This window comes from Lathyrus oleraceus, chromosome 7, assembly GCF_024323335.1.
Source record: "Lathyrus oleraceus cultivar Zhongwan6 chromosome 7, CAAS_Psat_ZW6_1.0, whole genome shotgun sequence".
Classification (NCBI taxonomy): domain Eukaryota; kingdom Viridiplantae; phylum Streptophyta; class Magnoliopsida; order Fabales; family Fabaceae; genus Lathyrus; species Lathyrus oleraceus.
This window is the reverse complement of record NC_066585.1, coordinates 488,696,676-488,712,269: the sequence shown is the minus strand read 5'-3', so window position 1 is coordinate 488,712,269 and position 15,594 is coordinate 488,696,676. Positions and strand designations below refer to the sequence as shown.

The 15,594-nt window shown below is 32.3% G+C and overlaps 1 protein-coding gene across 1 annotated transcript; it reads left to right on the top strand.

Annotated features, from left to right (window-relative positions):
* Nucleotides 1-3,054: 3,054 nt before the first annotated feature.
* On the top strand, nt 3,055-4,874 carry LOC127101132 (aquaporin TIP1-2). Its single transcript, XM_051038469.1, has 3 exons — nt 3,055-3,274; nt 3,367-3,617; nt 4,399-4,874. Exons 1-3 carry the CDS (start codon nt 3,142-3,144, stop codon nt 4,771-4,773), a joined length of 759 nt encoding a protein of 252 aa, XP_050894426.1. The 5' UTR covers nt 3,055-3,141; the 3' UTR covers nt 4,774-4,874.
* The last annotated feature ends 10,720 nt before the right edge of the window (nt 4,875-15,594 follow it).

Here is a 15,594-nt window from a genome sequence, read left to right as displayed (position 1 = left end):
AATTATTAGTATTCATCCTATATTCTAGTAAACCAAACCAAGTATATGTGTGGCTTAAAACAATTCCTTTTAAATTGGTTAATAGCTCCTTAGGAGGCCCATCTATCTTTTTAATTCAAGAACATAGAAAAATGACAATTTGATTCAAAGTGTTGGTCCTTTTAAGCCGTCCATAATTAATAAATGAAGAAGATAATCTAACAAATTAAGGCGATAAGAGGGTGCAGATGAGACAATATGGTAGCTACATTAGAGGTTAAGTTTAATCAATAAAATCAAGGGGTATTCAAAAAATTCAGAATCGTCGAATCGAACTGAATTGGAGTTAAAATAATCGAAAGGTTATTTTTGGTGAATGAATCGAATCATATTATACTAATGATTTATAGTCGAATCGAAATTGAAACCAAATTGAACTGAAATTAAAAATAAAAAATAATTTTAAAATTAAAAAAATAAAAAAATTAACGGTTCAATTTGAAAAAATTATCTTTTGATAGTTTGATATGGTTTGGAATTTCTAAATGGTATATGAAACTAATAATTTTAGTTTGATTTAATTTTGAATAAATTAAAACGGTTTGATTTAATTTTTTTAAAATATAATTTGGTTTGATCCGATTCAATTTCTCATAAAATCATAAACAATCCTAAATAAAATCATGCTTAATTTTCAATTACCTTTTAACTATTCATTTGAGTTTTTCTATGATAAACCAATGCTTAGGCTCATTACAATCTATAATAAAATCTCTAAAACTTATTAAAACTTGGAACTAATGTAAACCTAGTTATAATTATCATTTGTTGTCATTTGATTAAAAAAAAGAGAGAATTATTTTGTCGGTTTGTCCTCTCTCAACGCAATAAACATGGCAACGTTATAGCCAAATTTGGTTCACACTAATACTAGGGAGGTTGACTTAATATATACAAAAAAAAAACTCTCATTGTTAGTGGTATCATTAGGTCTATCCTCTCATAGTTTCCACTAAACATGTAGTATTAAGTAAAACTTAGTTTACAAAACAAACATGTTTTCAGAAAATTATGCTATTGATAATGAAGTTGCCAAAATTTATGAATAATTTGTAAAATTTGTTTGAGCTTTAAGGTTTTTCAAAATCTTGATGAGAATTTATGATCTAAATCATCTACATTTTGTACTCATTAAAATATTATTCCATTAAAATAGTTCGGTTCATAGTTGTACATGAATATTAAAGGTAAGAATGTGAGTTTGAATCCACAATATTTTAGTTCTTCATCTTTAAAATTTTGACAAGAATCTCCTAATTAAAAATGATAGTGCATGTTTTTTCTTCTCCTCTAAATTTAAAATTCTCAAAAGAATATTTACTTTTCAATGATTGAGTTACAAAAATACTATTTATATTTTATAATTTATTCTGAGGTAGAGAATTTTTTTAAGGAAAACTAAAACAATCGGTCAATACAAACAATATGATTAAATTATACTAAGATGTCAAACTTAATAATATGACATATTCGATAAGTTTTTATCGAATATTCATATGGTAAGATTCATTATTGGATTGAAAACTATTATCGTATAGATCATGGCTATAAATTTTAATATCAATTAAAAATTATTTAATTATTAACAAAATACATAAAAACGAATGTCTTACAAAATTTTATTAAAACAATTAATTTTAATCATTTTCTTTAACATATTAAAAAAAAATTATTTAATAATTTTTTATTTATGTAAGATTTTGTATTATTGATATTATAATAGTTTTTAATGTAACGATGAATTTTATTATATAAATATAGGTGGAAAGTTATCAGAGTCATGTTATTAAATTTATCATCTTAGTGTCATTTGATCTATATAAGTGTTCATGTTTAATAGTTAATAATAAATCATTTTCATAAAAAAATAATTTTAAGATGAATAAAACTATAATAATTAATCTTTATTTCACGAAGTATAGTTATTTATATGAATCAAATTTCGTCATAATCTTCTATTCGAAACGATATTTTTATCTAAAATGTTAATATTAATATTTTTCTTATAATTTTTTTAGAACTTTTTTTTATCTCTAATTGTTTGATTCATCTTCTTCTTAGTATAAAATCTGTAATTTTTCTCCCTATATACTCAAACAACTTAGAATTTTTTTCCATATTTTTTCAACTATAATTTAAAAAGTAAATTTCGTAAATCATATAAATCAACTATAGGTTAAAACATGATATATTATTATAAAACTGATGATATATTATTTTAGTATTTATGTTTGTGTCATTTGTGTTTTGCTTTTAAATTAATGTCGATACTTCTTTTTATTATCCAACAAATAATTATAAAATTTTAAAGGTAAAAAGTAAAAAATCATACGTTATTACAAAATTAACATCTCATCGGTTTCGAATAAAAAATATTAAAATAATTAAAATTATTTAATTTAAAAAAAAATTAATTTAATAAATTACCGAAAATTAAGATGAAAAGTATAGGAGATTAATTGTTATGCACTCTCAATGTAAAAAATTTTACACTCTCAATACATCACAATTATCCGTTTGGATTACTTTACATGTGACTATAGAAAAAGTCAAACTTTTCTAAAAAATCAATGATTGTGATTAATTGACCGTGTAAAATATCTTTACGCTGTCGGTGCATTTCAATTAAACTCAAAGTGTAATTAACTCAAAACTAAACTAACCAATATTGTTGATTAATTTGAAGTCCACATTGTTTTTCTTTTGAAGAGCAACAAGAAACAAACTCATTAGATTAAAACAAGAGAGCAATACAATACGAAGTCAACATCACCACCACCTTATAAACAATCTTAAAGTCGGTTTGGTCCTAAATCTAAACGACGGTCCCACACTTGGTCATCGGTCGGTGATCCTGCCCCAAAACACCACATCAACCGTACACGTGTCATCACCAGATTAAACAGGAGGTTCCCACCCCACTTTTTTTCAAAATCGCTTTTCTTCCATTTCTCCTCGTGACTTATTTCCACAAACTAAGCTTACTATATATAACACCACTTTAACCAACACAAGTATTAATTAACTAAGCTTAAATTGCAAGATAATATTAATCAAAATTCTAAGCTTGAAATTTTAGAGCAAAGAAAAAAAAAATCCACAATGGCGATTTCAAGAATTGCAATTGGAAGTGCTTCTGAGTTTGGCAAAGCTGATGCACTCAAAGCTGCATTAGCTGAGTTCATTTCAATGCTCATTTTTGTCTTTGCAGGAGAAGGCTCTGGCATGGCATATAGTAATAAGCAATTTTATTAATCTAACTCTTTTAACACATGTTTGGTTTGGATTAATTTATTTTAGTAACATAATCACTTTTTTTTTTGACAGATAAGCTTACGGATAATGGTGCAGCAACACCAGCTGGGTTGGTAGCTGCATCACTATCACATGCTTTTGCTCTTTTTGTTGCTGTTTCTGTTGGTGCTAACATCTCTGGTGGACATGTTAACCCTGCTGTTACTTTTGGTGCTTTTGTTGGTGGACATATTACACTTGTTAGAGGTCTTTTGTATTGGATTGCTCAGTTGCTTGGTTCTGTTGTTGCTTGTTTGCTTCTTACGATTGCCACTGGTGGAATGGTAAGACACATTGCATATACTCATTCATTCTTTCCTTCTAAGTTTTATCATTATTAGCTCCATAGTGTTAGGAGAGTTGGTAGTTCCGCTCGAGATGAAGTTTTAAATTGGTCGAGCAAGTTTTCGATGCAGCAGATGACAACTGACTTACAAGATTAACACTCTAACAGTTAAGTCAGTAAAATATAATGAATAATATAAGAGTGAAAATATATTTGAGTATCTGAAATGACGCGCTTTCTTTCTTATATAGAGTGAGCTGTTAAAATCGTCAGCGTGAAAGGAGGCGCGTTGTACGGGTGCTCATTAGATCTAACCAGATAATGATTGACACGTCTGGTGAAATGAGAGATCACTTACTCCATGCGCTCTTTCGCTTGATGTCGCTCTTGGATCATTTGCTATGATGAGCCTTGCAAGCAGTCCAAAACACTAGTCTCTTTGTGAGGATGACAATTAGACTCCGCAAAATGAATACGGGAACAGACATTTTCAAACTGCGAATATGGGAACGAGTATTATAGTATCCTGTCCATTCTCTGCCTACTGTCATCCCTATTTCTATGCAAACTTGAAACTTAAGATTGTGTTTCTCTCTAAATATGTGAATTTCATATTTGAATCCACTCGGCTAACAATTTCTATGTTGGATCAGTCTATATAAAATTTTGTTGTGACTTCAATTAGATTCTCTCCGGTAGATAGTGAGAATGATCCCTGGATTAGTCGGTTTTAAGACGAGATAAAAAGTTTAATATTAATTCATGTATGTCTATCGCAGGAAACATCTGCATTCTCATTATCTTCAGGAGTAGGAGCAACAAATGCACTTGTGTTTGAGATTGTGATGACTTTTGGTTTGGTTTACACAGTTTATGCAACAGCAATAGATCCAAAGAATGGTAGTCTCGGAACAATTGCTCCAATCGCAATTGGTTTCATTGTTGGTGCCAACATTTTGGCAGGTGGGGCTTTTGATGGTGCATCTATGAACCCAGCAGTTTCGTTTGGGCCTGCTGTTGTTAGCTGGACTTGGGCTAATCATTGGGTCTATTGGGCCGGCCCATTGATTGGTTCTGCTATTGCTGCAGTTGTTTATGAGACTTTCTTCATCACCCCTGGCTCTTATGAACAGTTACCTGTTGCAGATTATTAAGTCCTAGAGTTGCAGATTGTTTGTTGTTTTCAAATGTTGTTATATTTTTGTCATGTTCTGGAAAATCATTTTGCTAAGTAATGATGATCATGTTTTCTAAACTTTAAACTTTTATTTTATTTGTCTCCGACTCTGAATATATTTGAAATCAATGTATGTTCATTGAAATTGCATTTGTATTGTAATTTTGTTAAAGTTTCAAAGTGTAATTTTTGGTGAATTATGGTATATTAAAATGAAAAATAATAGTAGTAAGCAAACCAAAATCATCACTACATGAATTTGTTTAATGGGCAATGCTAACTTGTGTATTAAGGACAAAAGATAAGAATTAAAGAAAATAATTTTGTGTTGAAAATTGTGCATTGATTTTAATAAAAATATAAAATTAATTTTAAAATTGGATTTTTCAATACAAATTTTCTATAAATGAGTGTCTTAACTTATGTCTTTAGGACACAAGTTAACATTACCCTTATTACTGCAAGAATGTTTTTCTCATGTTTTATTATAAATTAATTTTTATAAAGTAAAATTTTTAAAGACGTCCATTAACAAATACTAGAATACCAAAAACAATGTTTTTCTTTTCTCACGTTTTATTATGAATTAATTTGTCATTATTAGCATGCTTAAACAAATTATATAGAGAGACACTATTAAACAACGTTTTTTTCCCTTGATAAATCCATTTGTTCCTAACACTGAAACTACATATCATAAATTGTTTAAGATGTTTATTTCCTCTAATTTAAAATTATTGTCATTTTAGCAAATAAAATTTAGTTTAAGATAAATGTTATTTTTACTTTTTAATATTTAAATAATTGTTTTTTTTAAGGCTGAAATATATTTTTGGTTTCCCTTCTTTCATTTTCAAAAGAATTGCGGGAAAATTTATCTTGTCACCACTTGACAAATAGTATAACATGTACTTCTGATAAGTGTTAATGTAATCTTGAGAATTTGACGAAGGTCTGAGATGAATGCATCCAAGAATGATCTTGAACCAAATTCTAAGATTGTCATGAAGATTCTTAGGATTTGAAGAGAGTTTTCCATTCTTAAACATAACTTCTGCAATTTCTTCCATCTTACTCTTCTTAGCAAGCATACCAAACCATCGCTTTCCAAAGCCATAGTGACCCAGAAGAGTAGTAATAGATTTACCATAAATGAATATCATGTGATCCAATACATATGACGTCACTTGAAGATCCATAACTTCAACAAAAATCCAGAATTGCTTAACTAACTCGTCGTAAACTGGTCCTTTTAAACGTTGAAAGTAACTTTCCCGTCGTTGAAATCTCAAGGTTCCAAACAGATCATACCCATTTACTTTAAGGTTATCAAATTCCACCAAAAATTCACACAAAACGTTTAACTTTTCAACTGGAGTAGACAACGTGAGTTCTTGAAGTCCTCCAAGTACTTGCTCTTGTTGTTGAGGTTGTTGTTGTTCTTGAGTTTGGTTAGCAGATTGTTGTGAAAATGCCATTGTTAATGAAGAAACGACTTTTAGGGTTTGCTGAAAGTTTCTAACCTCAAAGAGAGAAAGTGCAGGTTATGATACTAGCGAAAGTGTGTGAAATGAGTGAAGTGAGTTTAAATAGATATTTTTGCAATCATGAAAAAGTTTAGAGAAAAGAAAAAATTCTGACAAAGAGGTAAAACGTGATAGATTTTCCCTAATCCAAAGTGCTATTGTTGATTGCCTTTTGTTGGACCATGAAATTAGGTTATCTCCCAGAAATTAACAGCTTCCAGAAGTGCTTTTCCTCTCAAGTCTGTCTCCAGCATAATCAACATCACAATAACCCACTAACTTGTAGTCTTTAGATCTTCTATAACACAAGCTAAGGTTAATCATACATTTCAGATACTTGAAGATCCTCTTAATAGCTGTTAAGTGTGACTCTATAAGATCTGATTAAAAGTGAGCACACAAACAGACACTAAATAAAATGTCAGGTCTAGAAGCAGCCAAGTACAAAAGATAACCAATCATACCTCTGTATACCTTCTGTTCTACCTTAACACTTACCTTATTCTTCTCAAGGATACATGTAGGATGCATATGAGTCTTTGACATCTCGCATTCTGACATGTCAAACTTCTTCAAAAGTTCGTTGGTGTACTTGCTCTGATGGATGTATGTTCCCTTTGGACTTTGATTGATCTGAATCCCAAAAAAAACTTGAGTTCTCCCATCAGACTCATCTCAAACTCTATATGCATAAACTTAACAAATTCCTTGTACAAAGTAGCATTAAAAGAACTAAATATGATATCATCAACGTAAATTTGAACAATAAGAATATCATTTTTGAATAACTTACACAAAAGAGTTGTATCAATCTTCCCTCCGGTGAAATCATTTTTTAAAAGAAAATTTCTTACTCTTTCATACCATGCTCTTAGAGCTTATTTCAAACCATACAATGATTTCTTAAGCTTGAAAACAAAATATGGATTTTTAGGATTTTCAGAACAAGGAGGTTGGTGTACATACACTTCTTCAGTAATGTAACCATTCAGAAATGCACTCTTAACATCCATCTGATACAAGATGATGTTATGATTAACATCAAAGGAAATTAAAAGAAGAATAAACTCTAACCTAGAAACTGGTGCAAAGGTTTCTATAGATTTAATCCATTCTTGTTGACTATAAACTTGTGCTACCAGTAGAGCCTTCTTTCTTACTACCTCTCCTTGTTCGTTAAACTTAGTTTGAAGACCTACTTTGTTCCAATAACTTGAGTTCCTTTGGGTCCTGGCACCAGGTCCCACACGTCATTTCTGGAGAATTGATTGAGTTCCTCTTGCATATACATAATCCATTTTGTGTCCAGCAGTGCTTCATCAATTTATGTAGGCTCTATCAGAAACACCAAACCCAGAAGAGTCTATTCAGAAGGTTTGAGTGAGGATCTGCTTCTGACAGGTTCAAATTTGTCTCCCAAAATAAATTCTTCAGAATGTGAAGATATTTGTTGTGCTTTCTCAGAGGAGTATGAGCTTCAAAAAATTCTGGTTGGGGAGTTTCAGAGTCTCTTGCTTTAGTTTCTTTGGCTTCTGAAGTCTTTCCTTCAGAACCTGAATAAGTGATCTCTAGATCTACAAATTTCTCAATTAGCTTTGAATTTTCATAGCCAAGCTTATCATCGAATCTGACATTGTATACTCTATAGCCTTTTGAGCGTTCAAAGTATCCTAACATGATGCACTTATGTGCCTTAGAATCAAACTTGCTCAGATTCTCTTTAGTGTTCAACATGAAACAAGAACATCAAAAAAGATGAAAATATGAAATTTTGGGCTTTAGATTCTTCCACAATTCACAAGGAGTCTTATCCATAATAGGTCTTATAGAGACCATGTTCTGAATATAAAAAGCTGTGTTGATTGCCTCTGCCCAAAAGTGCTTATCCATATTAGTCTCGTTGATCATGGTTCTGGCCATCTCTTACAGAGTGTTATTCTTCCTCTCTACAACTCCATTTTTATATGGAGTTCAGAAGAAATCATGGGATTCCATTAGCATCAAAGAGTTTTTAAAAACCTTTGTTTTTGAATTCTCCACCATGATCACTTCTGACTTTTACAATTCTGAGATCCTTCTCATTTTGCACTTGGGAGCAAAAGGTAGAAAACACAAAATGTTACTCGCCCTTGTATCTGAGAAATTTTACCCATGTCCATCTGCTGTAATCATCAACAATGACTATTCCATACTTCTTACCATTGACAGAGGTAGTTTTCACTGGACCAAACAAGTCAATATGAAGAAACTACAATGGTCTGGAGGTTGAAACAACATTTTTAGCCTTGAAAGAAGTTTTAGAAAACTTCCCTTTTTGACATGCTTCATAAAGAGAATCTGAAGCAAACTTCAGATTTGACAGGCCTATAACTAAATTAAGCTTATTTAGCTGATAAATCCTCCTCATGCTAACATGGCCCAATCATCTATGCCGCAACCATTGGTCTTTATTTATAGACATAAGATATTTTACATTTTGATTCTTTAAATCAGAAAGTCTTATCTTATAAATATTGTTCTTTCCTTTTCCATTGAAAAGAGTTGAGGCATCCTTTTGATTGACATCTTTACAAGACTTTTGATTGAAAATAATGTCATAACCATTGCCACTTAATTGAGTTATGGACAATAGATTATGAATTAATCCTTCAACTAAAATAACATTGGTAATGAAAGGAAGTTTATCGTTACCTAATGTTCCAAAGCCAATGATTTTCCCTTTCTGATCACCTCCAAAACCGACGAAGCATCAAAGCTTAAGTTCCAGGCTTTGGAACATATGCCTTCTTCCCGTCATGTTCCGCGAGCATCCAAAGTCTAGGTACCATGATTGGTGTCTCAACTCTACTGCTAAGGATATCTGGAACATATACTATCTTGTCCTTAGGTACCCATATCTTTCTAGCTCCTTTTGGGTTAGTCTTCCTAGAGTTCTTAATAAACTTGGGTTTTGTTCAGGATAATTATACATGTATGCATAATTAAAACATGAATGAGGTTTCACTTTAGCGTTAGTTTTAGAAGCAATTATATCTTTAGGCATAACTCCATTTTGTTTCCAGGAAGGGACAAAATGGGACTGAAGAGTATTGGGCTTATCATCTTTTTCATAATCAGATTTGTCATCAGAATCATTGTCAATACCCATTGTTCTGTTTCTGCTAACACCATAAATCATGGAAGCCATTAAGCTTTATTCAGGCTTTTAGCCAAAAAAAATTGGAAAGATTTATCATATTTCTTCATGATATCACCATAACCTGTAGAGGCTTTAGAAATAATTTTCTTTTTCAGGTTTGAGACTCTTGTATTGAGGTACAAAGTTGCTATTTTTCAAAATGAGATTTTCTTTACTCAAACTTGAAAAATATATCTAAAGCTTACAGTAAGCTTCTGATTCAGATACATGAATCTTCTTCAGATCTTTGTATTTGTCCAGAAGGTTCTGATATTTTTCCAGAACTTCTGATAAACTAGATTCAAGCTCAGAACAAGAAAGTTCAGAAAATACATCTTCAGAATCTAACTTAGATTCTGATTTTGGTTGAATCGTTTCTGTAGGAGATTCTTTGCAAGCCATCAGTGCCACGTTTTCCTGCTCTTACACTAAGCTTCTGAGATACATGAATCTTCTTCTAATCCTTGTATTTGTCCAGAAGATTCTGATATTTTTCCAGAACCTAGGCCTTTATTTCTTTAATTTAGGACATTCATTCTTGAAGTGGCCAGACTCCTTGCACTCAAAGCACGTGAGTTCTTTGCCAGCTCCAACCTTCTTGGATTTAGAAGTGGACTCAGAATGATCACTTGTCATTCTTTGTCCTCTGAATTTGCCTTGCCTTTTCTACCATAGTTGATTAATGTTCCCGGACAGAAGAGATAATTCATCTTTTTCTTCTGATTCCTCTTTAGACTCTTCATCAGTTTATGCTTGAAGAGCTTTTGTCTTCTCATATCTTCCTGAAGACTTTAGAGCAACAAACTTTCTCTTTCTCTTGGGCTCATTTTCCTCGAGCTCAATCTCGTGACTTCTTAAAGAACTAACTAGTTCTTCAAGAGAATTGTTGTTCAGATGCTTTTGATAACTTCAAAGTTATTATCATAGGTCTCCAATTCTTAGGTAGACTTCTGATGATATTTTTAACATGATCAAGAATACCCTTTTGTCTAGAACCTTAAGTCTTGCAATAAGAGTCTGAAACCTTGAGAAGATATTCTTAACAATTTCTTCATCCTCCATCTTGAATGCTTCATATTTTTGAATCAAGGCAAGAGCCTTGGGTTCTTTGACTTGTGCATTCCCCTCATTCGTCATCCTCAGAGAATCAAATATAGATTTAGTAGTATCTCTGTTGGTGATTTTTTCATACTCAGTGTATGAAATAACATTTGGTAAGATGGTTATTGCTTTGTGATGATTTTTATAGTCTTTCTTTTGTTGATATGTCATCACTCTTCTTTCAACTTTATTGCCACTTGCATCTACTGGGTGTACGTCGCCATCAACTACCACATCCCATAGATCAACATCGTGACCTAGAAAGAAGCTCTCTATTTTATCCTTTCAATAGTCAAATTTAACTCCATAAAAAACATGAGGTTTAGCATTTTAATGATCTCTATCATTTGTTTGAGCAAATGGTGATGGAAGGGCAGTCATTGTGTTTCACACTGGATCTTTATCTGACACTGTTAAGTGTTTGATATCTTATCAAGACCAAAGTTGGAGCTCTGATGCCAATTGAAGGTGCCAAGAAACACAAGAAAGAGAGGTTTGAATGTGTTTCTAAAAATAAAAGCTTTTTTCAAAACCAACTCAATCAAACAATAACACGAACAAGAAAATAACAAAGTTATTTTTATACTGGTTCACTGTTAACGAAGCTACCTCCAGTCCCCCTTACCAAGATGATTTTGCATTCTCAACAAGGACTTAATCCCGTGTAACCAAAATTGATTACAGATATCACAAAGACAAACCTCTTTGTCTTCTTGAGTCTATCTGACTAAAACCTAGTCACTCAAGAAAACCACTCAAACAACTTTGAGATTTACAAGTTTGTTTTACAAAGAAAGCTTCTAAAAAGCAGATTAACACAAGATTAAAACAAAGAATATTTCACACAATAACGAGAAACAACTCTTGTTTGTTTACAAAGAATATACACATAAAATATTTACTTCAACAAGAGCGTGTGTATGTTCAATAACATAGTGAATTAGCATGAGCGTTAGCAACTTCCTCCATTCTTCCAAGTCTTCTTTATATGTGCAGTTAAAAGATCTGTTGGAGGGTTGAATTGGAATAGCAAATTGCAGTTGTATCCTTTCACAATGGTTTGTATATTAGAGGCAAAATGGTACAATAATATTATCCTTAACCCATAAAATCAGGTAAGTGGAGGAAAGGTTGATCTTATATTGTGTACTATGTTCCTGATGCAAAACCTTTTGATCTTATCTTCTAATATTTAGAGGCTTCTGATAAAATGATGTTGAAGCATGCTTAGAAGGATCAAGAGACTAGTTTACAAAATGTTCAGAACCTCGGTCTTTAGAGTCTTGACACAGTTCCTTAGAACTTAGTCTTCAGAGTCTTCACATCTTGTTCTTTAGAATCTTTAGAACTTGAGCGCAAAATCTTGAAGGCTGAAAATCCTTCAGAGGCTCTTCAATCATAGTTAGAGTCAGAAGCTTTAGCACAAACGTTCATCAAAATTGTTGTCTAAGAGCTTTTTAGAACTTGACAACATCTTGTATCTCTTCAGAGTCAAAGTGTGCTAATTCCAGAATCTGATGACGTGACACGTCAATGCTTCAGAGTCAGAACTTGTTCGCAAAAGCTACACACTATATAAAAACCATTAGTTTACAAAATTGTTCTCTAAGAAAACAATGCATTATTATCATCAAAACTAAAGGTCAGATGCATAACCAAATCTTATTCTTACACGAAACCTTTTCATTCACGGCTTAAGTTTACGCATGCTTTAGAGTTGTATTTTGATCAATCCATTTATGAATGTCCTCGAGCTACCCTATTTAAGCTTACTCAATATTGTACAATTGTCGAATATTATATGCAATTTACTTCATTAGGTAATGGGGTGTATGGTCTTAGTAATGATGCTCTGATGGATTGTTTCATTAGTGGATTGAATATTGATATCATCGTGATGTGTTGATTCACACAACCACATCCATTATTAAGTCATTGTCCATAGCAAAGGTTTATGAAGAGAAGTATACCTCCATTACCAAAACACTAAAAACCAACCCAACCACTTATACTCCTAATAGATCTTCATCAACAAACCAGATAATAACCATAAAAATATAGCCTCCATCCTCAATACACCCCTAATCCGACCAATGAGCCAAAATAAAAAAAAAATCGCAATATCAAGAGAATGTCACTAGCTCAAATGCAAGTGGCAAGAGACAAAGATCTTTGCTATTGGTGTGAGGATAAATTTTCATTTACACACAAGTGTCCTAACAGATAATTGACGTTGTTATAATATGATGACATTGATGAAGACCAACTGCTTGAGACAATGCATAAACCACCAGACATACCCACCGAAAACCTTGAGACCAACCAAACTGAACATCATCTATATTTGAATTCCATGAAAGGGACTAGTAACATAGGTGTGTTGAGATTCTCTAGTTCAATTGAACATATTCAGGTGCAAATCCTCATTAATGGAGGTAGCTTTTATAGTTTTTGCATCCAAGAATAGAAAAACTTCTCAAATTATCTATTAAAATAGCATAAATCTTCAAAGTGTTGCTAGGTAATGGTGATATAATGACTGCTAAGGGAGTGATAATTTTTTTACCAATTGAGCTGCAATGACACAAATTGGAAGTTCCACTTTTCTTATTGCTTGTAGCTAGAGCTGATGTTATCTTGGGAACATCATGGTTAGCAACATTAGGCGTACATGTTACTGAATATGCAACAATGACACTCAAAGTTTTCTTAAATGGGAAGTTCGGGACATTGACATAAAAGACTACTATTGCACCGACTTTAGCTCAAATCCATCATTTTAAGAGACTTGACACTACTGATGCAATTGCAAAACATTTCACCATTCATTGGCTGAAATCTTATGATATGGAAGATTCAACCTAACACTAGTCCATTCTCATCACCAATCATTTTGGTGAAAAAGAAATATGGAACTTGAAGATTCTGCATCGATTATAGAGCTCTTAATTCTCTAACAATCAAACATATTTCCCTATTCCAACAATGGATGAATTGCTAGATGAGCTGTTTGGAGCTAAATATTTTTCTAAATTGGATCTCAAACCACACTTTTATCAGATATTGATTCAACCTGAGGACATGTACAAGATAACTTTTAGAACTCATCATGGCCATTATGAATGTTTGTTCATACCTTGTGGATTAACAAATGCTCCTGCAACATTTTAGAGCTTAATGAATCACATTTTTCAACATGCCTTAAGAAAATATGTCTTAGTGTTTTTTGATGATATATTTATCTATAATACCAATTGTATGGAACACTTGAGACATCTATAGGCATTTCTAAAAGTATTACAAGAGAATACCTTGTTTATCAAGTTATCCAAATGCCCATTTGGAGTCAGAGAAATTGAGTATTTGGTTTACATTATGAATGGATAAGATGTTTCCATGGATAAAGACAAGGTTAAAGTTGTCTTAGAATGGCCAACTCCTCAAAATATAAAGCAATTGAGAGGATTTTATGTCCAAGTTTAGCATAAGTACTTAGTCTCATCGATCAAATTTACTGGCCAACATTGCAAAAAGATATACAAGAATTTATGTAGAATTGTATTATCTGCTAACAAGCTAAGACAACTAACATATTTCATGCGGGGTTAAGCAACCTCTTCATATACCATCACATGTGTGGGATGAAGGTGAGAAAAAACAAGAAAGGGGGGGGGGGGTTGAATTGTTTTAGGAAATAAAAGCTTTTTCAAAAGTAAGAACACACATAATTTTATACTGGTTCGCTTATAACACAAAGCTACTCCAGTCCACCCGGCCAAGGTGATTCCGCCTTCAAAAAGGACTTAATCCACTAATCTTGAAAGATTAATACAACCAAACGTCTAAGAGAGTGATCTCTTAGTCCTCCCAAGTATACAGACTACGCAGAGTCACTTGAGGAACAAAAGCAATTTAGCAAAAATAGATTTGTAATCGAGAGTGCTTCTAAGAGTAAGCAAATATTACAGCAGAATAAACAAGCAAGTGTTTTTACATATGAGCAGCAGCTCGTGAAAAACTAAGAGAGAATGTAAAGAATTTTCTGTGTGTTGTTGTGTGTCTCTCAATGCGGTAGGCTGTCCTTTATATAGTGGTGAAAAGGACCGTTAGAGTGATGATAAAATATTGGCCTTTGATGAGCATTCAATGTCATTACTTCTGCGTTTCTTTCCATAACCAATTTGTCTCCCTGAATAACTTCTTTCTAAATATACTTTCTTTCCATTTGAAGAAGTTCTTTCCGTTACTCTTTCTGGATTTGAAGAATCTTCATCAGAGTCTTTGTTACCGTGTCAACCGAAGATTGCGTTGAGGTTACGTCAGAGCTTCTAAGAGTACTGGTCTTTTAGATCATCAGAACTGAGTCCAGTGGAAGTTTAGAGCTTCTGGTCTTTCTGCTGTCTTGTTTTGCTCAGAATCAGAACTTCTAGAGCGCACTTCTTCTTTAGATGCTTCTGATCTTCTAATACTTTGTATCTGATCAGAGTTTGTATATGATAGAACGATCAGATTCCTTTGTTGCTGTTCAGAGTCCTGCACACTTAGAGAATTTTCGTTAGGGTGCCATTTTTGGTTTCATCCTTTGTTATCATCAAAATCCTGGAATTCTATTGTAGAACTAATTTTGTTCTTACAATCTCCCCCTTTTTGATGATGACAAAACAATCTTAATTAAGAGATGAAACATTTTATAGATAGGAAATTTTGGATCAGATAGAAGTGAGCTCCCCCTGAGATGAGTCCGGGAGTTCAGAAGTTCTTACCGGAGCTTCCATGAGATGGTGTTTCTAGATACTCTTCTGTAAAATTCTAAGTCAAGAAGGATTAGAACCAATTTATTAAATAATGTTTGCAGAGTACTGAAGGATTTAGATATGTTTTCATCAGAGCTGTTTTTAGTTCTCCCCCTTTTTGTCAGAATGAAAAAGACTTAGTAAAATAAAGGAAAGGCATATATATATATATATATATATATATATATATATATATATAT